Below are 22721 nucleotides of genomic sequence, written 5' to 3'. Positions count from 1 at the left end.
TTCATTTCTACTTAATTTTCTGAATGGGTATTATTTCCACAAGGTAGGAAAGTAGAATATGTTTATAAAAAAGTTATAGAGTGATAAATCTCCATTTATACCCTTTCTGTCCTGCCCTCACCCCTTCTTTAGAACCTAACAACTAGCATATGTTTCTTGGGACATCTTTAAGGATTTTGTTGCACACAGGAGCAAAGGTGCATTCTTATTTTTCTCTTGCCTTTAGCCACCAGGCTGGACTCCTCGCAAAGCAATGTGTCACCTGGTGTTCAGAACACTTGGCTAATTCTTCTAAATTCTTTTTCCTGTTTTAAGCATCAGAGACCTGTAATGCCTGGTTAGTTTCCAGGTCTGCGAAACACTGTTTGGATAATTACTTATGTTATAAAACAATGGCTGGTGTGAAAATTACAGATGATTCATAATATGTTTACGGCTGTACAGCTTCCTTCTGGGAAGGCTTTGAGTCTGGGAGAACTCAGAGGGAGGCATGCCCCCAGTCAAGGGAAATCTTTTGCGGTGATTAGAGCTGCCCAGAAAAGGAACATTGAAAATATGGCAAATAGATCAAGTGAAAACTGTACACAGGGAGATCAGGGACAATGATAATTAATGTTATTGAGTCCTTTGGATGTGCCAGACACATTTTTTATTATAACATTTTGTTTTGAAATAGTTCAAGACTCATAAGAAGTTGCAAAACAGTACACAGTGTTCTCATATAGCCCTCACCCAGTTTCCTTCAGTGATAACACCTTTCACAACCATAGTACATTGTCAAAACTAGAAAACTGACATTGTTACAATGTTATTAACTTGGGTGAATGATCTTAATTTAATCTCACCATTTTTATCTCCTGTCTCTCTCTCCCCCATCACCACAGCTCTGAATACAGAAGTATTTAGTCACCACAAAGAAATTCTCTCGTGATATTCCATAATAATCACACCCTTCCCCCAACCTTACGCCCTGACAACCACCGGTTTATTCTGTCACTACAATTCTGTTACTTTGACAATGTTATATAAATGGGATCATATAGCACGTAACCCTTTGAGATTAGGTTTTTTCCTCTTCAGCATAATGCCCTTAAGACCCATCCAAGTTGTCACATGTATCAATTGTTTATTCCTTTAGTAAGCATTCAAAAATACTTTGTATGTTTACTTGCTATCATTCACAAAAGCCTGAAGGTTACAGGTTCTGTTAATAATTCTATTTGCAGATGGGAAAACTGAGAGTGGAGAAGTGAAGTATCTTGTCCAAAGGCACACAGCAGACAGATGATACAGCTAGGATTTGAACCCAGGAGGCCAGACTCCAGGGTCACTAATAGAGAGAGAGAAAAAAAGATCACACTTGGTACTAATGAAATTTAATATCTTCTTTTCCTTTTATATAATTAAAGAGCCTCAGATCCCACTTATGGATATACATAGGGTGCCAAAAAAATGTATACACATTTTAAGAAAGGAAAAAACTATTAAAATTGTAATACTCAATATATGCTGATAACAAAGGATGAATACAAGTCACATTTGACTCTGCAATTACGAGGTGATCAAAGTGGTTACCATCAGCGTTCAGACTCTTCTGATTACGGCGAACTACTGCTTGAGCAACGTTGACCCAAGTGTCCACTGGTATACATTTTTTTTGGCACCCCAGTATATTCAAAAGAATTGAAAGCAGGATCTCAAAGAGATATTTACACACCCATGTTTATAGCAGCATTATTCACAACAGCCAAAAGGTGGAAACAACCCAAATGTCCATCAGTGGATGAATGGATAAACAAAATGTGGTCTATCGATATGATGGAATATTACTCAGCCTTAAAAAGGAGGGAAATTCTGATACATGCTACCACATGGATGCATCTAGAGGACACTATGCTGAGTGAAATAAAGCAGTCACAAAAAGACAAAGAGTGTATGATTCCACTTATATGTAGTTTCTAAAATAGTCGAATTCACGGGGACAGAAAGTAGAATGGTGGTTCCCAGGGTGTGTGGGGAGGGGCGATGGGGAGTAATGTTTAATGAACACAGAGTTTTAGTTTTGCAAGATGAAAAAAATCTGGAGACCCATTGCACAACAATGTGAATGTACTTCAGACTACTGACTGTATATTTAAACATGGATAAGATGGTAAATTTTGTTACATGCTTTTTTTTTTTACCACAATTAAAAATGAAATGTTAATAAAACCCCCTGATGCTTGAGTTGGTTACAAAGTTTGTGAAACATCATTTATTCAATTGCATAAGTTATAAAACAATGACTAAGTGTGAAACTAGTGATGACTTTTTTTTTCTTCCCCGTCTTCTGCCTCCCCATCCCTCCAGTTTAAGCTGTTGTTTCTCAGTCTAGTTGTGTAGGACACAGCTCCCTGGCCCATGATGGTATTATGAGCCGTATGCTCCCCCCTGCTGAGGCAGTCGGTGGGCTGCTCACAGCGGCTCTTGCCCACCGCTGCTCATGCTGGCTGCTGGCCGCTCCTGGCAACACATGGTAGCACACAGCAGCTCACACCAAGCCCCAGCTGTTCATGGCAGCCCAGCTCCTGGGAGAGCCGTTGTTCACAATCTTAGCTGTAGAGGGCGCAGCTCACTGGCTCATGTGGGAATTGAACCAGCGACCTTAGTGTTAGGGGCCCGGGGCTCCAACCACCTGAGCCACTGGGCCAACCCGACTTTCTTAATTGTTATCAGTGGAGGTAAATGATACAGCCCTGACTCTTTCCCTGGCTTATTTCTTAAGGTGCATTGTTTTTAAAAAACTATAAAAACTCAGTACAAACATGTAATTGTGAAGTTGAAAAATTTCACTCTTCGTCTACTGCCCTGGACTGGTGTTTTGGTAGAGTGATTCCTTGACAACTTTTTTCTAAAACCCAAGTCCAAATAAAAAGCACTGTTGGATATTATATTTCATTATTCTTGAAACAACCCAGGAGGCTATACTATTATTCTTGCCATTTTATAGACATCAAATATATAGTAAACTTAAGATTAGGACCCAGCACTTTGGCTTTTGGAGGCTGTCTGCCTAGCTGTTCTTCTATTTTGCCTCTTTTCAGCACACACACACACACACACAATATCAACATTGGCTTTTTTAAAACTTTATTTATTATTTTAAATTAATTAATTAATTTTTAATTGGGGAATGTTGGGGGAACAGTGTGTTTCTCCAGGGCCCATCAGCTCCAAGTCGTTGTCCTTCAGTCTAGTTATGGAGGGTGCAGCTCAGCTCCAAGTCCAGTCACCATTTTCAATCTTTAGTTGCAGGGGGCACAGCCCACCATCCCATGCGGGAATTGAACCAGTAACCTTGTTGTTGAGAGCTCTCACTCTAACCAACTGAGCCATCTGGCTGCCCCTCTGGAAGCTCAGCGGTAGCTCATTGTCTTCAATATAGTTATGGAGGGCGCAGCTCACAGTGGCCCATGCGGGGATAGAACTGGCAACCCTGGTATTAAGAGCACCGCGCTCTAACTAACTGAGCTAACTGGCCACCCCAACATTGGTTTATTTTTAATGAGAGACAAAGCTGGGTATTAAAAATGGAGCCAGGCCTCATCTTGTCCTCACATGGGCCCCCAGCTGGGTTCACAGGAGTTAAGATTCAGTCTGAGCTGATTTTGAGGGATGACTTCTGAAGAGTGGTGGTTCTGGTCCCTCTATTTACTTTTCTTGACCTCTGACTTTTCACCGCAACTGTTTCTAGAGGTTTCACTCTGAGTCTTTTTGTCTATAACTTACCCTTTCTGGCTCGCTTTGACCATCAGTTGAAGATGGCACATACATTCTGGACAACACCGCTGACTCCAAATGCTGTCTCTTGGACATCCCATGATGGCCCTCCTCCCTTCCTTCCTGACTTAGGTGATACGCAGGGTCCCAGCCCCCAGCCCCTTCCCAATTCCCCTAACTACCCCATCTCACCTCATCAGGATTATATACTTCCCGGACCTAAGTCTGTGAGTGTGAGATTTGTAGGAATGTGAGAACAGTGTGAGTCCATGGATGTCTGTGTGAGCATATTATGAGAGTGTGTGCTGTGTGCCTGTGTGTGAGTGTGTGTCTGTGTGTGTGTTATGAAAAATCCACCTTCAGCACCATGGTCAGGAACCAAATTTCACCCTGGACAGTGAGTGACCTATGTCCTTTCTAACATGTAGCTGATCACACCCCTCCCTACCGTCTTAATTTACCAGTGGATTAAATTTTTTGAAAGCATTTCTGAGAATAATAAGTCCAGTCTGAGTTGCAGAAAGACTCAGGGTAAAAGAGATGGGTCCAGAGGCAATGCCTAACACCCTCTTTCCCTGCCGGGGTTTGGGGCAAAGAAGGGAAACCTGGCCTGGGACTCAGTCCTGGCTCATGTCCACTATTCATCCTTTCCCTCTGCTCCCCGAGTCCGCTCTCCATGGGAATCCCCACTGCTGCCAGGTGTAAGGCTCCCAGTGAGAGTTCACAGAGGCGTTTTGATGAGGTTGTTTCAGGGCTCAAGGGCCTGGCTTTCTCACTATTGAGCTCAGTGATCCAGCTTTTTTCACCTCCACCACCAAACTCTGTAGTCAGCCCTAAGTACCCTGCTGTGATCTGCAGGACAAAGGCACCTCCTTCCCTGTAAGCAGTGCCCATCCTCCTCTGTTTGCTGTGTAGAGAAAAAATCAGGGACAGAGCAGGGCACAAACAACAGGAAGAAGAGAGGAATTTGCAGTGGTCCAGTGCACCTGTGTTTGCTGCGTATCCTGGAATGTCTTCACTCCATCACCTTCATGACTTTCTCCCTCACTGCTTCTGGTCTGTTTCTGAGTTATCTCACCAGACAGGCCTCTCCTGACCAGCCAGTGGAAAACAAAACCACCCCCAAGTACTCTCTTTCCTCTTTCACCAATATATTCACCTTCACAGCATTTAATGCCCCCCCTCTGAAATATTAAACACATACTTATACGTGTTGGTTTTCTTTCTCCTCCTCTAGAAAACAAAAGGCTACACGCAGACTTTCTCTGACTTGTTTGATGCTGTGGTCTGGGGAACTAGGGCAGTGCCTGGCTCGTAGTAGGTGCTCATAAGTATTTGTTGAATGAATGAATGAATGAATGAATATCCAGAGGACAGCAGCTTGGGCTAAACTGGTGGCAGTACAGATGGACAGAATGCAGCCATCACGACTCAACCGGACACATGTCTGATTCCCACCCTCAACACTTTTGTTATGAACAGTTTTCAAACAGAAAAGTTAAAAGAAATGTACAGTAAACAGCCATATACTCACTACCTATTTTCTATACTCGCTTTGTCCTGTGTCTGTTGACCTTTCATCCATGTATCTTATTTTTGATGCATTTCCTATTAAGTCACAGACATGAGTCCACTTCATCCTAAGCTCTCAAACACATGTCATTTTAATTGTTATGTATGTCAGTATAACTCAAACTTCATGTCTCTTTTTGTTGAGGTGAAATTCCTGTACAATGAAATGCACAGAACCGAAGCTGTAGCTTTCAGTGTGCATCGACAACTGCACATGTGTATAACCCAAACCCCGACCAGTATGCAGAACATTTACCATCACCCCAGAAAGTTCTCTCATGCCACTTCCCCGTCAGTCCCTGCCCCCACCCCAAGAGGCAAGCAGCTTTCTGATTTCTTTCCACCGTAGATTACTTTGGCTTGTTCTGGAGTGTCATATAAGTGGAGACATAAGCGTATACTCTTTGCGTAAGGGTTCTTTCATCTTGAGGTTCACTTACGTAGCTGCAATTTCTTCCTTTTCATTGCTAAGGAATAGCCCATTATTTGAAAAACAACAGTTTATCCTTTCTCCTGTTGATGGACACCTCGGGCTATTACAAATAAAGCTGCTATGAACACATGTGTAAAAATCTTTTTGTGTACATGTGCTTTCTTTTCTCTTGGAGAAATACCGACAAGTGGGCTCTCTGGGCATGCTGTTCAGTATTTTAAGAAACTGCCAGACCTTTTTCCAAAGTGGTCATACCTCGTTACACTTCCCCTAATAATCTCTGGGAGTTCTGGTAGTTCTACATCTCTGCTACCTTTTTTTTCTTTTTTTAAAAGATTTTATTGGGGAAGGGGAACAGGACTTCATTGGGGAACAGTGTGTACTTCCAGGACTTTTTTCCAAGTCAAGTTGTTGTCCTTTCAATCTTAGTTGTGGACGGCGCAGCTCAGCTCCAGGTCCAGTTGCCGTTGCTAGTCGCAGGGGGCACAGCCCACCATCCCTAGCAGGAGTTGAGGAATTGAACTGGCAACCTTGTGGTTGAGAGGATGCGCTCCAACCAACTCAGGTGAGCCATCCGAGAGCTCACCTGCAGCTCAGCTCAAGGTGCCATGTTCAATCTTAGTTACAGGGGGTGCTGCCCACCATCCCTTGCGGGACTCGAGGAATTGAACTGGCAACCTTGTGGTTGAGAGCCCTCACTCCAACCAACAACTGAGCCATCCGGGAGGCAGCTCAGCTCAAGGTGCCATGTTCAATCTTAGTTGCAGGGGACCGAGCCCACCATCCCTTGTGGGATTCGAGGAGTTGAACCAGCAACCTTGTGGTTGAGAGCCCACTGGCCCAGGTGGGAATTGAACCGGCAGCCTTCGGAGTTAGGAGCACAGAGCTCCAACCACCTGAGCCACTGGGCCGGCCCTCTGTTACCTTTTGGGGTTTGGGAATTGTAAAAACTTTTTTAGCCATTCTGATGAGTGTTTAGTAGAGTCTGACTGTGGTTTTAAGTTGCATTTCTCTCATGACTAGCGATGCTGAGCATCTTTTCATGTGCTTATTGGACATTTGCATATCTTCTGTTGCAAAATAGACCGATGTTTAATCTTTTCCTCTAGAGGAAAGGGGTCTTGAGATAGTCTAATGTCTGTACCTAACTTACATAGATCAACCTTCTCATATGTATTAATTTCGCAGGGCTGCTGTAACAAAGTACCACACACGGGGTGGCTTAAAACAACAGAAGTTTATCCTCTTACAGTTCTGAGGCCAGAAGTCCAAAATCAAGGTGTCAGCAGGGCCTTAGTCCCTCTGAGACGCTTTCCTTGCATCTTCCCGCTTCCAGTGGTGGCTGTGAATCCTTGCCATCCCTCAGTCTGCAGCTGCATCACTCCAATCGCCACCTCCGTTTTCACATGGCCTTCTCCCCTGTGTGTCTGTCTTCGGTCGTCTTCCCTCTTCTTATAAAGACACCAGCCATATTAGAATAAGGGTCCACCCTACTCCGGTATGACCTCATTGGAACTAATTGCATCTGCAATTACCCTATTTCCAAATTAGGTCACATTCTGAGGTCCTGAGGAGTAAGAGCTCCACATATATTTTGGGGGACACAATTTAACCTGTAATACTACAGATTCAGTAGCCTGACCCTTAAATTATGTCCAGGCTCCATCGGGGAATCAGTGATGCCTTCTGAAAGTGGTAGAACATTTTTTCAGCACTAAGTGTGGGGCAGGCACCATGCATGCGGTGGAATTGACATCTCAGCCTTACAGGTGAGGAGTTTGACCCATCCAGGGGTGGAAGGTCAAGCAACTTGCCCACAGTTGGCCTGGGGACAGAGCTGTGAAACTCCAGAAGTCTTGCCACGTGCATGGCTTTCCCAGGCCATTGCTTCAATGGACCTCGAGGTGGCGGCGTAGAGCAAATGGTGAATTCAAACACCTGGCGTTTAAAATTTGTTCTTCCTGGGGCACATCTCAGTCTTGAACATGCACACGGATCGCCGGGGTAGCTTGTGAAAATGCAACTCCTGACTCAGTTGGTATGAGGAGGCGCCAAGAGTGTGCGCTTCTGACGAGTTCCCAGGAGATGCTGATGGGGCACAAAGGCTGTCTTTTAATGTTCCTAATCATCACAGAAATGCCGGTTTGTACACGCCCCATCCTGTGCCGGGCTCGGTGCCCTTACCTTTATGTGCATTCTCTCCTTTTAATGGTCACAGCAGACCTATGAGGTAGCCCCGTGTAAACAGAACAGGAAACAGACCAGATTTCAATCCAGCCAGGCTAGTGCTGGGATCACCTCTGTAGTACAAAACAGACATTGTCCATGGGGGATGGGGGTGGGGTGTGGGGTGGGGGAAGAGTCTGGAACCGGAGGGAGTGTGAGATCAAGGGTCAGCAATAGAATCCACCCCTTTCTAGACTGCTCTCCTGAAAACTCTCACCACAGGACTCCTCTCTCTCTTTCTCTCTCTCTCTCTCTCTCTCTCTCCCCTTCCTCTCCCTCCCCTTCCTCTCCCTCCCCACAGCCGTATCACTTTTCCTGAGCTCTGGCCCTGTGCCCCTATGTTTGCTTCTGTTGGCTCCAGCGCACTGTGTTTTCAGGCAAAGGCTCAGGACTCCCGCTCTTTAGAGTCGCATCCCAGCTCTGCCATGTGCCAGCTGCAGAAATTGAGCCAAGTCCACCCACCCTCGCTGCCCATTGACTTATTGAGAGCCTCCTTCCTGAGGCTGCTGTCAGAACCTGGAGAGCCACATGCAGTGGCTCTGGCACCCAATAAAGGGTGGCTGTCGTCATTGTTATGATTATTACTAATAAAAGGTAACCCACAGCCGGCCTCTCTGTAGCCAACAATTAGATACTGATCTGGTGTGAGGCATGCATGGGGAAAACCCTCCCACTAACAAAAATGGGGCCACTCCCTGACCTCGGTTTCTGGCCAGGATCAACCATCCCCAGAGCAAGGACACCAGGGGGAGGATGCACCAGCTTTCTGAGCCACACCCGATGACACTTACCACCTTCAGTCGTGGCCTCTTTGTGGTCCTGAGCCAACTCTGCAATTCAGGGGGGTACGCGAGAAGCAGCCACAGTCTGCTTAGATTAAGCAGTGATTTCACAAGTCAGGGATATAAAATAGTATCCGACGGTGGCCACAGGGAATGGCACCACACACACACACACACACACACACACACACACACGCACGCCAGCACACGCACGCACACACGGTCTCCCCACCCTGTAAGGGCACAGTCCTTGAAAGGTGTGGTTTGACAACTTTACAAGCTTATTTTTTCACTCTTTTCAGACCTTAGAGACACAGGTTGCATGTCATACGTGTCATCACTAGTTTATACAGAATCCTTCTTTTCTTTAGCCTCCCTCCCTCCTTGCCTTCCTTCTCGTCCCTCTTTCCTTCTTCTCACCCTCCCTCAGTCTCACAAAATGTGTAGTGTGGTTCTTATAAGGCTGTAACTTTAATGAATGTACTTGGCAATGGATTATGTATCTGCTATTCTACGTCACTTTTCAAACAGCACCGTGTTTTTAAGACCCTTCATGTGGCGATGTTCATGCACCTGCCCCATTGTATCCAACAACCCTCCCAGGTATGGAGACTCGATGGCTGCCAGCTCCCCGCTACCACAAGGGACAGTGTAAGGCACATCCTCGTACGTGTCCCCTTGTGTGTGTAACAAATTTTTTGCGGGTGTATAGCCATGAGAGAAATTGCTGAGTTATAGGGTGTGTGTATATTTAATTTGATGAAATAATGGCAGATCCTCCCTCAGGATTGGAGACACCACACTCCCCTGAGCAGCACCTAAACATCCTAATGTCTGTATGTCCCTGAACCATACTTGAATTCTCCAACCTTCTAATTATTTCCAGCCTAATTGGTGCAAAGTGATATCTCCTTGCTGTTCCAATTTACATTTCTCTGATAACTAATGAATTTGAGTAGCCCCTCATGTACATGTTAGCTTTCGGAATTCTGCTTCTGCAAAGTCTTCATATACTCTACCCATTTTCCCATAGGGTCTCTCTTTTCTTCTTATTAGTTCACAGGTGCTTCTTGCATCTCATAGGTTTTAGTCCCTTGTGCATTTTGGATTTTACAAACGACTTCTCCCACACTGACAAATGTCTATTAATGGTCCATCTTACCCTCCTTTAAACCCAAACTTTAAATCTTGACATAATCAAGCTAATCAATGTTTTGTCTTATGACCTGTGCTTTTGAAGTCTTAAGAAGTCATCCCCTGTCTCAGAGATTCAGCTATTTTCCTAGATTTTCTTCTACTAACTTTATAATGTATCTTTCACATGTTGGTCTTTAATGCATCTGGAGTCTACCTTCACGTGTGCTGTTAGATAGGAATCCAGGTTTATTTTTCTCCACACAGTGGGTCAGTTTTCCCTACACCATCTACTAAGCATACCATCTTTCCCCCATTAATTTGGGTTGGTATTTTGTCATGTGTTATATAGATTATATAAAGTACTAAGTTCTCACAGGTCTCTACCTGAACTTTTTCTTCTGTGTCACTGATCCATCTGTCTGTTCTTGCAGTAACACCACACTTATTTTTCACACATTAATTTTGTTGTGTAGTATGTCTTAATATCTAGTAGGGCAAGACATTTATTTCTTGCCCCACCACAGCCCTGTTCTCCTCACCACTTGCATCACCATGCAGGAAATACACGGATCCTCTCCACCCTTGATGGAATCTATTTACAGATATCTGTGCCCTCATGGCTTTAAAGGTGGCCTCTGCAGTGGAAAAGACAGACAGGAAGTGAAAGTCAAACTTACCCAGGAAAATTTGCACAATGTCTTAGCTGAGCTTTGAGTTCCCAGAAACTTCATTTCCCCATCGTCGTCTCTGTGTCGGCGCACTGAAAACCAACTGCAGTAGCCCGGACCCTTGAGGTTTTGTTCTGCCTGTTTCAAGCTCAGATATTGGAAGTCCATGCCTGGAGCACATGCTTAAGCAAGTCACCAAGAGTGCAAGCTTCTTCTTGCTTCTTCTGCTCCCATCTTTAATCTGTGGCTTTTAGCCTCAGGATGCAAAGTGGCTGATTCATTTCTGGGCTCTCACATTCCAGGTGAGAAGAAGAGGGAAGATCCAAACATATGCCCTCCTTTTTATCAGCAAAACAAAAACTTCCCAGGAAAACCCAGCCCCTAGGTTTCAGCTTGTATCTTACTGCTTAGAACCGGATCACATGGCTGCCCAGATGGAAGGTGAGCATCTTTATTCAGATCACGTGCCACCCTGAGCAATAGTTGGGCCGGGATTGTAATGCAGTGGAAAAACTGATGACGGCGTCTCAATTATCCCCAGCTTGCCCTGTGCTGAGTCAGACTCGTTCACAATACACCAGCCTGCTGCCCCGCATAGCTGCCTTCCATGTCCTGCTCTCCTGGGAGCTTAAACTTAACTAGGATGCATCCGGGCTCTGTCATCCGGAGGAAGAAGCATAGGGGACTCACACTCACTGCTTCTCCCACACTTTTTATCATAATTTTAGCAAATGTTATGTGAGCACATTACGTTTATTTATTTATTTATTTATTTTTATTTCGGGAAGGGGAACAGGACTTTATTGGGGAACAGTGTGTACTTCCAGGCCTTTTTCCAAGTCAAGTTGTTGTCCTTTCAGTCTTAGTTGTGGAGGATGCAGCTCAGCTCCAGGTCCAGTTGCCGTTGTTAGTTACAGGGGGCACAGCCCACCATCCCTTGCGGGAGTTGAACTGGCAACCTTGTGGTTAAGAGCCCTCACTCCAACCAACTGAGCCATCTGGCACTGGCCCATGTGGGAATCGAACTGGCAGCCTTTGGCGTTAGGAGCACGGAGCTCCAACCGCCTGAGCCACCGGGCCAGCCCGAGCACATTGCTTTTAATCTTTTAATACAGTCGAAGAAACTATGCAAATGTCCAGTCACAGCAAAAATGGGTAAATAAATTAGAGTACGTTTACATAATAGTATATTGTGCAGCAACGAGAATGAGATGTTTACAGCTATAGACAAAAATCTGAATGTTGAGCAAAACAAGCCAAGTGCAAGATAATGTGCTGTGGGATTTTATTTACATACATTTATTATATTCCTGTAACTCTATCTAAACACATAAGTATATATTTCTTTATACAAAGCATAACTAAACTGTTTTTGTCTGCTCAGGGAATTTTCAAGGCTGGTCTCTGTTTGTGTTTGATTTTAACAGGTACCTGGGATACACCCCAGCCCATCCCAGGCCCAGAGCCTTTGCACTGGTCCTTCTGCGTCAGGAACACCCAGATAGTCACGGGGCTAGTCCCTTTTCATCCTGTAGGTCTCGGCTCAAATGCCACCTCCTCAGAGATGTATTCCTTTCCTACTGTGTTAGTGTCCCCTGGCTGCTGTAACAAATCACCACAAACTTAGAGGCTTAAAACAACACAAGTTTATTCTCTTACAGTTCTAGAGACTAGAAGTCCAAAATGGGTGTCAGTGGGCTACAATCGAGGCATTGACGGGCAAGGCTGGCTCCTTCTGGAGGCTCCAGAGGAGAATCCATTTCTGTGCTCTTTCCAGCTCCCACAGGCCACCTACATTTCTAGGCTCATGACCCCTTCCTTCATCTTCAAAACCGGCAGTTTGCCCAATCTCTCTGTCATCCTGAGCCCACTGCTTCCTTCCTATGAGGATCCCTGGGATTATAACGGCCCCAACCACGTAATGCAGAATAATCCCTCCATCTCAACATCCTCAATTCAATCACACCTGCAAACTCCCTTGGGCCACGTGAGGTCACACTCACATGTTCCAGGGATCAGGATGTGGACGTCTTTTTTTTGGGGGGGGACACGGGGAGGGGTGTCTGTTACACTGCCCTCCACAGCCTCTGTGATCATTCAGTATAAACAGCCCCCTTAACCCCACATTCTTTCTCTTTCCTCACGCTCTATTCTCGTTTTATTCATATCACTTACATACTTAGTGCAGCATACAATGTATTTGTTTATGTCTTTATTGTCTGTTCCCTGACTAGAACGTGAGTTCTACCAGGGGCAGGACTTTTTTCTCTGTTTTGCCCATTGCAGTGTCCCCAGGCTCTGGAACCGTTCCTGGCACAGAATAGCCAGCCACTTGATCCATATTTGTGAAGAAAATGAAAAGCAGCTTGAGTGGACCTGTTTCTTGCAACTGAAATAACCTCATAGAGCAAACACAGTAGTGTAGAGGGGAGAAGTGACTTGTTCCCAGCTGCCCAGCCATCTAGTGACTGGGGCGGGGAGGAGACCACACATGAAGCCCACTTCTCCTTGGATGCTTTATTTCTGGCCATCCTGGGAAATGTCCCCAGGATCCAACTGGAGATATGAGTTCAGTCCACTGTTAGGGAAGGGGGACCCTGATTCCAGGAGACTTGGGGGGCTAGAGGTTAAAATCCTCAGAATCCTTGGGAAGGAATGGGGGTCTGGAAGGAGTGTCAGGTCCCTGCAGGACTGGGGACTTGCAGTGGGTGGGGGACACTAGAATGCCGGGCCCTGGTATGACTCATGAGTTGGACTGGATGGTGTCATGGATCCACTTGGTGAACCGGCAGAGGTTGGTGTAGACGCCGGGTCTGTTGGGCTGAGCACAGGGAAAATCTCCCCAGGACACGAGGCCCTGTAGTTTGCCATTGCAGACCACGGGGCCCCCAGAATCACCCTGTGAGACAGAAAGGGAGGTACACAGAGAGGCAGAGGTGTGGGGAGGTGGAGGAGAGTGACACACAGATGAAGAAGGACCAGAACAGCAAGACACAGAGGCACAGAGGTGGCCAAAGTAGAGAGATGAAGAGACGGGGGGGGTGGGGGTGGTCAGGGAGAGGGAGGGGGAGAGAGAGAGAGAGAGAGAGAGAGAGAGAGAGAGAGAGAGAGAGAGAGGAGAATATTAACATTTTACTCCATGTCCAACTTGTAGAAACCCTGTTTGTCCCTCGTTACCCAACCCCAGCCTCTTCTCTGTCACCCTCATTGCATGTCTCTATTTCTTTCCCTCTCCCCTCCAGCCTTTGAATACCATACTTCTCTCACTGGACACTCTTTCCTTTCCCTTCCTCACTCTTTGTCCATCCTTGATATCAATCCATCTTACTTAGACCTTACTTCTGCTGAGAGGCTGTTCTTAGCCCCTGAAAGAGAGTTTCTCAATCTGGGCACCTTTGACACTGGGCCGGATAATGCTTTGCTGTGAGAGGCTGTCCTGTGCATTTAGGATGTTTAGCAGCATTTCTGGATCTACACACTAGGTGCCAGTAACTGCCCTCCTTTCTCTCCAATCTCCCAGCCCCCGCACAGTTGTGGCAAAGAAAAATATCTCCAGGCCTTGCCACATGTCCCCTAGGGAGTGCAGAATTACTCCCAGTTAAGAACTCTGAATGAAGAGTGGCCTGGCTACCTGGCAGGCCTGACAAGTTCAACAGCTGAAAGTAACCACATAGGATGTTCCGGTCATAAAAAAATTCCTAACTGAGCAGGTCACTGCGGGAAGTCACGTCCTGAATTCTGTGTGACAGGTGAACTTTTACCTTGAGGGGGCCCTGTCCATTGTTTTTGTGCATCTGGAAGAACATACTTCAAATGTCAGAAAGATCTCTTCTCCAGTCCCGGAGATAAACACCCTGATACTGTGACGAGATGACCCCAACGTTCCTCACTGTTATCTTTTACCTGAATACTCACAAGTATTTATGTGAGATGTTAACTATGCTGCATCCACTGTGTAAAAGAAACATGTATCTCTCCATTTTACTATGTATCCAATACTAGAGATTTCCCTTCTTTGCTGTCCCCTGTCTCCTTAATCTACCACAATGGATTTCATGCAAACTTATGTCTTCTACGTTGATTCTAAGTGTATGAAATAAACTGCAAAACTGCTACTTCCTGGAGCATTTCCTCAATCCTTTGAGATTTTGCTTCCCTATCTGGCCTTCAGGCCTTGGCTCAAATAAACTCTTTAAACCTCTCATGAGGTCTGGAACTTCTTTCTTGGACAGAACTGGATTAATTTGGATTGCCAATCCTTAAGTCCCCTAGCTCCCTGTAATTACCCTGCTATAATAATGCCACTCTTTACTGTCATTTCTTACTTACGTTTAAGCAAAATATGAAAGACTACCCAGAGTGCTGGGATCAATTCTAAGGAATAGACCTGACTTCTTTCCCCATTAGCAGACACCATTTCAAGACAAAAGAGATTGGCTGCCCAGACCTCTAAATTCCAACTTTCTTGTGGCTTAATTTTTCTCACGATTTTTTTTTTTTTTTTAACATCCTGCAGAGTTTCTTTGGAGAGGCAGTTAATTAACTGCCCTCAGCCTCGGTTCCTTGTCTGTAAAACGGAGCTAATAATTACAACACTTAAATGAATTAATCAGCTGATGCATGTGAACTACGTAAAACAGTGTCCAGCAATTAGCTGCTATCATTATTATGCTATTAATATTAGTATTGTTGTTATTATTTCTTGTTTTTAGTGGCCTTGCCCAGACCACAGGCTGGTGTAAAAAAGCAACTTGGGTCTGCAAAAAACAAAACAACAGCAAAAACACAAGGTACTATACTTGGCTACAGAAAGGCTAAATGGTTTAAAATATTGGCATTCAAATGAGATGTACTTTCATTTCTTCTGATAAAAATCCTCCCCATCTCGCTATCCTGATGCATGTGCTTCCATTGTTAAGTGGGAACAGAGTTGAAATTGGGAGACCCGGGAAGCTGTTGCAACTGTCAAATTTGTAAAATTTGGGGGGTGGGGGGAGCATTTCACAGCCACCAGGATGGGACTGGAGTGCTATCTGAGCCCACAGCTTACTAAAGGCCAATATTACTCACCTGTACAACCTGCCAGCAGAGAGCTCGTTAGTTTACATTGCACTAGAACTCTTGGGGGCCTGAATACAGGGGAAGGGTCCTGATTGCTGTAACAGTTTAATTTTAATTTCTGTCATCTTCAATAGATATAGCTTCCATTAGAACACAGAGAAGCTCTACATTGGGGATCAAGAAATGTTATTGAACTTTGGCCCCTACCCATCTCTCTCGCCTCAACTTCCAGTGGCCCCCACTCCCCCAAACACTGACCCCAGACACACTGGCTTCTTTCTGTTCTTTGAATCAGCCAAACTCCTCCCTGCCTCAGGGCTTTTGCGCATGCTTTTCCTAACCTTTAACCTTTGCAAGGCTGGCTCCTTTGTGTCATTCAGTCTCTGCTCAAATACAACGTCTTTCAGGAGGTCCTCCCAACCACCGTTTTGAATAGTTGCCCCCCCCACGCCACTTGCCATCATAAAATTATGTTCTACTTTCTGCAAAGCCCTTACCACTCTCTGAAATTACTCTATTTATGCAGTTTCTTAGCCATAGGGTTTGTTTTTACCTTTCAGCCCTCCCAACAACTTTGTAATCAATCCTCTCTATAAGATATTCTCTCTCTTTTTGAAAATACCTAGCATAGGTTGCTGTTTGTCTTCCTCAAGACATTTTACTAGCACTTGTCAAAAAACTTTCATGCTACATATTTTTGTGGGAACAAGACACTGAACGGCTATATGCTTGACATTCACCCAAATAAATAGACAAAACTGTGATGTCTATTATGTGAAGGGTGCCCCTTAGATTTGATTTCTTTATGCAGTGCACAACCTGCCCAACCATACGGAACAGCCTTGAAATCTTCTTCTAGATCTGAGTTGTCTATTACAATAGCCACTAGCCACATGGGGCTGCTGAGCACTTGAAACACGGCTAGCCCAAATTAAGATATGCTGTCAGTGTAAAAATACAGACTGGTTTTCAAAAACTTATTATTAATAGCAAAAAAATGTAAAATAGCTCATTCATCATTGTTTTATATTATTTACGTTTTGAAGTGATGGTACTTGAGATACATTGGGTGAAATATGTACAATATATTAAAAATAGGTAATTTCACCTGTTTCTTTATTACTTTTTTAAAATGTTGCTACTAGCAAATTCAAAATCACATGCACGGCTCACATTATATTCCCATTGGACAGCACTGTTCCACAATATGAGCTCTGAGAGAACAGGGGTCCTAACTGATTTGGTCACCGCTGGAATCTGAGCACTTAGCCGGGTCTCAGGCTACATACTGTGTTTCCCCGAAAATAAGACCTACCCAGAAAATAAGCTCTAGCATGATTTTCAGGATGAGACGTCCTGAACGTAAGTCCTAATGCGTCTTTTGGAGCAAAAATTAATATAAGACCCAGTCTTATTTTCGGGGAAGCACGGTAGTTGTGTATCTGCTGAATGAATGGAGGCGTCTCGGTTCTCACCTGGCAGGAGTCTCTGCCGGCTTCGTCGCCGGCACAGAACATAGTGGCATCGATCTGCCTTGGGTAGGCCTCCCTGCACTTGCTGTCGCTGAGCACAGTGATGTTCAGGCACTGGAGGACCTTGGGGAAGTTAACTGTCAACAGAGACACACAAAGTAGGGCTGCAGTGAGTGGCAGGGAAGGGCGGGTGGGGCAGAGTGCTCAGAGGCACAGACGGGGAGAAGGCAGACATGGGCAGACATCAACAGGGAGCTGAACACTCACCATTGGGACTGCTCACTGTTCCCCAGCCAGATACCATGCAGCGGGTCCCAGCGACTGGACAATGGGAGGAGATGTTAATGGGCTTGACATTCTGAGTCTCAAGGATTCTTCTATTCAGTTTGACGAGCATAAGATCATTGGAGTGGCCGGGGTAGGAGTAGCCAGGGTGGGGGATGGATCTGACCCCCCGGAACAGCTGCTGGCCAGATTCATAATTGGGTGACAGGGAATAGTGGCCGAGACGGATTTTGAACAATCTGAGGAAGACAATGCAGGTCACCACCAACGCTGACCTCCACCCGATAGCCAATGCCAACGGCAGCCCCAAACCCAGTCCTAACCCTACTCCACCCCAGCCCCAACACCATCTTTGTCTCCAACCCCATACCTGTCCTAACCCCAGTCACAATTCAAACCCATCTGCATCCCACTCCCAACCCCAACCTGAATCTTTTCCGCACACAGAAAACACCAACATACGCATTCCTAAGGCCGGATCTCACCATCCTCAACATCAAATCTGACCACCTCCACCTCACCCATAACTCTAATCCTAACCCCATCCTCAATCCTATATCTATTCCCAATATCATCTCTATCCCAACTCTATCTTTATCTCCATCCATCCCAATCTCCACCTGTCTCCAACTCTATAGCCAACTCTAATTCTATCTCCATCCCAAACCATCAGCATATACAGGCCCATCTGCAACCTCAAACCCAACTCTAACCCCATCCGGAATCCCTTGCTCACCCCCAGCTCATCAACAGTATGTGTTCCTAACCCCAAATCCGACCCATCCCTAGCTCCCATCCCCTCCCGCAACGCCCTGCCCAACCTAATCAATCCCCACCCCCACTCTCCTCCACAACTCCATCCTTAATCCCATCCCCAACTCTACTGCCTCCTGCTCCCTCATCCTCAAACCATCTGCGCCAGGTCCTCACCTCTCTGCTCCCTCCCCACCCACCCTTCCCCTAGCCCCGTCCAGCTCTCCTCCTGGAGCCCCCACTCACTTCTTCCAGCAGTGGGCGGCGGTGAGCAGCCACTGCGGATTCACCAGCACGGCCCCACAGTAGAGCTGGTTGGGCTTCAGCAGCAGCGCGCCCTGCCAAGGCTCATCGTGCATCTGGCAGTTGGACCCATTGATGATGCGGCTGCCGCTGCTGTCATTCGCCCGGGGGTCGTCTGTGGCCTCCGCTCCAAGGTCCTGGGTGCTCCCAGAGGTCCCGGTGGTAGAGGGGTTGTTGCAGGAATCATCATTTGCAAGAACAGACGCTGGGTGCAAAAAAACGGGCAAGAAGGGGCTTGGCTGTGGAACTTGGACTCGGAGGTGGGTCTTAGACCAGCCAGTCTGATTTCTGAAGAGGGCCTATGTTGAGGAGGCGGGGCCAATGATTTTGGGGCGGGGCCAAGGGACTAGAAGAACTTGGAGAATATGTGTGAAACCGCTGAGAGGGAGCGAGGCTTAGAACTCATGGGCAGAGTTCAGCCTCAGGCGGTGAGACTGGACTCTGACTGGACTTTAAGATCATGGGAGTGGTTTGAGTAGGACCTGGGAGGGTAAAATTGGACATCGGGGGCGGAGCCAAGGCTCAGGGGGTGGAGCCTTGGGATGGGCCTGGTAGCAGCGCTTTAGGAGGTGGCAGAGCCTGAGATGTGGGAGGGGCTTGGAATCACTTGGGTAGGGCCAAGGCCAGGGTCATGTGGGGGTCATCTTATAAGGAGGCCCTAATTTGCGAGAGGAGGTGGGGGCTGGGCTCCAGGAGTTGAGGACGGGACAGTTGAAACCTGGTTCAAAGGGGGCGCATCACGGAGACTGAGCTTGACCGGTATGGGCCCAACCCAAAGGTCCCTGACTGTAGATGTAGTCTGGGCTTGAATGTGGTTGAGGCAAAGGGGCGGAGCCAGAGCTCATGGGTGGAGTGAGAGTTGTGGGGAGCAGAACCAGGAAGGGTGCTCTGCTCAAGGGGCCCAGTGGAAGGACAGGGGAGAGCTGCTTTTCTGCATTCTCAAACACAAGCGTGCCTCCTGAATGTCCTGCCAAGACTCTCCTCCCCTACACAAATCTACACAGACACAGATACTCTACTCCATCACCAGTTCCCCAGAGTTTGTTCACTCGTTTGTATTCTTACTAATGACCCAGAGAAGAGAAACTTTATGTACACACTCCAAGAAACATGCACACAACAGCTGTCACAGACAAGCACACACAGGGACACATGCATCGTCTCCAAAGGGGCTACATGCTCAGCCCTGTCTCATGGTCCACACACTTCCCAGATATACACAAGCAGGTGTGGCCTTACCTGGCACACACCCAGCATGGCACAGTGCAAGTTGCCTAGCATTGTCATCCACGCTCACACAGCCACTGTCTCATAGGGACAGTCACTTCTGCACACTCAGTCCACTGACGCGCGACAGACACTCCACACACAGCTGCACTGTCACACATACAACCCTCTACAAACAAGCGGTCACATAGTATACAGTCACCTGAATGTAGAGCCTCAAGCAGTCACACCTTCACAGATCTAGCCACACGAAGTCTCACACCCAGCCACAATCACACAATCACAAATATAGACATGGACTCACATTCCCCCAGTCCTGGAGCCAGTCACACTGTCCCCTGGGACAGGGACTCCAGTGCCACACAGCCACTCACAGCACCATGCACAGTTAGCTGTCATGCACACACAGGGTTCTGATTACCTGTCACCCCCAGAATCAGGACGGTGATCAGGGCACAGACCATCCACTTCCAAGAGGGTCCTGCTGTAGCCATGGCCACTGCACCTGGCAGGGGAGGGCAGAGGGTGGAGAGTCTCAAGTAATTCTGGGAACCTTTCCCCCCACTTCTTCCCCTACCGGATTCCCAGGGCAGGGAGGACCATCAGCGTCGAGTTGTACCTAGGGACAATAGCATTCAGGGGAGTCGACATCCAACGCCCTCCAGTTGGACTGAGGAGGGAGGACAGAGAGAGAGAGGGCTGCATCAGGGACCAGAGCCAGACACGGAGACACCTCTCCCTCCCTCTCCCCTTCCCCTGGTCTCACCTGCACACGTCCCCCAGGTAGGGGGTGGGGAGCCAGCTCCCAGCACAGCCGCAGACTTCTCAGGCCTGCGCCGTCCTGCCGCCACCTCCTCCTCGGCTCCGGGCGCCCGGCCTGGGTTATAACCACCCACTGCTCCCTGGGGCGCATTCCCGGGTAGTGAGGCGCCCTGTCGCCTTAGCAATCACTCCTCCTGCCTCCCCCCACCTCCGCCCCCAGAGCACCCCCCACCCAGGGCCAAAGGCCACACCCTACCTGCCCGGCCCGAGGATGGGGAGGGGTCTCCGCTCTGCGGCGCGCTTCTTGGCGCAAGGGTTTTTCTTTCTTTTCCGTGCCTTCGTTCTTTCCGCCTCTTTCGTCCCCCTCCTTTTCATCGTTCCATCCTTTGCGTCTGTTTTTCCAAACTCTTCTACCCTTCCTTCCTTCCCTCTGTTTTTGCTTCCCTCTGAAACTTTCCAAGGGTCTTTCAGTATAAGGCGCCCACTGAGTATTTCTTTTTGGGTCTCTCTCTCTCTCTCCCCCACGTAAGGATCCCTGTCTCTCTGTGTCTCTATCCCTCCCTCTCTGTCTTTCTGTGTCTCTACATCTTGCTCTTTATCTGTGTATCCTTATTCCTCTCTCTTTTAAATGGTTCTGAATATTTTATATGTCAAATATACCTTGGAATTCTCAAGTCTTTTATTTTTCTTAATTCCTTTCTGGTTTATTTTTAAAAACAGCTTTATTGAGGCATAATTGTGATACAATAAGCTGTGCATGGTTAATGTGTACAGTTTGACACACACACGTCCAGCCATCACCACAGTCAAGATAGTGAGCATATCCATTAACCCCAAAATTTCTTTGTGCCCCTCTATGTGTCTCTGTGATTCTCAATTAATCTCTTTTTCTACACCTCTGGGTGTCTGTAGCTTTCCTTTTCTGTTATCTCTCTTTTCTCTGTGACTGTCCTTCTCAACCTCACACTCTGTGTTTCTGTCTCTGTATCATTCTCCCCCCACCCCAGGCTCCTCTCACAGGCTCTGAGCATCTGTATCTCTGTTTCTTTCTGTCCCTCTAGCTCTCTCACCCTGCACTTTGGGTGGAGAAGTCTCAGGCCACTTTGTCAAGGGACACACCAACCTCTTCTCCTGCCCCTCCTGGGGCGGGGGCCACGAAGCAGAAACAGGCAGGGATCCTGTCTGGGGGCCCCGGAGGTGCTACGCCTGGCTGCACAGCCAGGCGTGGGTGAAAGAGTTGGGCAGGGCCACTTGTGGATGAGAAAAGAGGCCAAGAGGCCAGGCGGGATAGAGGGTGGGTGGCTCCTGGCCCTTTGGGAAGTGGGGCACTGGGTGGGGAATCCAAAAGGTGACTTCCCCCTCCTTGGTCCTGGGCCATCTGAGTCTGCCTCCCCTGACCTCTTCTCCATCCCACCTGTTCTTTCTGTCTGCCTCCAACTCTCTGCATCTGTCTCTAACTGTGACTGCAGGTCTCTGTCCCCACTAGGATATAAGAGCCAAACTCATCCCCCCCACAGCCCCCCATCTAACAGCTATTGTCTGAGCACGTTCTCAGTGAACAAAATGGACAAATGCCTGATGATGTGCCCTTGTGGGGGCCCTGTTCCTTAAAGGCAGACCCCGAGCTGTCCTGCTCACATCTGTTATCCAACACCTGTTGAATGAAGGTTTTAGAGCCCTTGAGGCTGGTTTTAGTGCCCAGAGGGAAACACCTTAAAAAATAAAATTCTGAGGTTTATTTTGATTATTGCAATGAATATTTCATGCATTAAAGTGAGAAATTCAGCAACCTAGCACTTTCTTAGTATTTTAGGTTTAGCTTACAAACCTTCTCATTCTAGGTATGTCTTAACTGTCAGTCACTTTTATAGATTCTTTATAATAATGTTTGGTCTAATTTTCAAAGTAAGTTAATTATCTTCAAACATCTGAAACTGCAGTTCTAAAACCAACACATTCAATCTCTTCTGGAAATCCTTCAATTTTTAGATAAACCTCCCAGCATTTAAACACATCTGTACATCTCTCTGTATCACACTTACAATTATGATCAATGTTACATTCTTTTAAGATCCCTAATGCTGGATAGAAACTTGGTATGACTCCAACTTAAAAATCACAGATCAACGACACATTTCAAGCTGAAGTGACAAGGCTGTCCCGATAATAAGTAAAATTCTCTTAGACATAGAAGCACCTTAAATACCAAATGTGCAAAGATTCTGCTTCAGAAAATATTCATGATAAGAATTGGGCCTTTAAACGTTTCTATGCTCATGAA

General features: G+C 46.7%; 1 protein-coding gene and 1 long non-coding RNA gene across 3 annotated transcripts; both read right to left on the bottom strand.

Annotated features, from left to right (window-relative positions):
• Positions 1-623: 623 nt before the first annotated feature.
• Positions 624-11208, bottom strand: LOC141567612 (uncharacterized). Its single transcript, XR_012490413.2, has 4 exons — positions 10587-11208; positions 8782-8857; positions 7949-8064; positions 624-7852 (listed from the first exon to the last, which is right to left on the bottom strand). It is a non-coding gene; the product is annotated as an uncharacterized LOC141567612 (long non-coding RNA).
• Positions 11209-12187: 979 nt separating this feature from the next.
• LOC109452513 (kallikrein-5-like) lies at positions 12188-20594 on the bottom strand. 2 transcript variants are annotated; one of them, XM_074315579.2, is made up of 7 exons: positions 20445-20542; positions 20298-20348; positions 20100-20183; positions 18395-18656; positions 17378-17634; positions 17114-17247; positions 12188-13476 (listed from the first exon to the last, which is right to left on the bottom strand). In XM_074315579.2, exons 2-7 carry the CDS (start codon positions 20311-20313, stop codon positions 13321-13323), a joined length of 909 nt encoding a protein of 302 aa, XP_074171680.1. In that variant the 5' UTR covers positions 20314-20348; positions 20445-20542; the 3' UTR covers positions 12188-13320. The 2 variants fall into 2 exon arrangements, with proteins under 2 accessions (XP_074171680.1, XP_019597027.2); XM_019741468.3 differs by lacking the exon at positions 20298-20348 and having other exon boundaries at positions 20445-20594.
• Positions 20595-22721: the final 2127 nt, after the last annotated feature.

The sequence above is a fragment of the Rhinolophus sinicus genome, chromosome 8 (assembly GCF_057876585.1).
Source record: "Rhinolophus sinicus isolate RSI-liver-muscle chromosome 8, RSI-T2T, whole genome shotgun sequence".
Lineage (NCBI taxonomy): Eukaryota > Metazoa > Chordata > Mammalia > Chiroptera > Rhinolophidae > Rhinolophus > Rhinolophus sinicus.
Note: the sequence above shows the minus strand (reverse complement) of the source record. Positions and strands in the feature narration are given on the sequence as shown.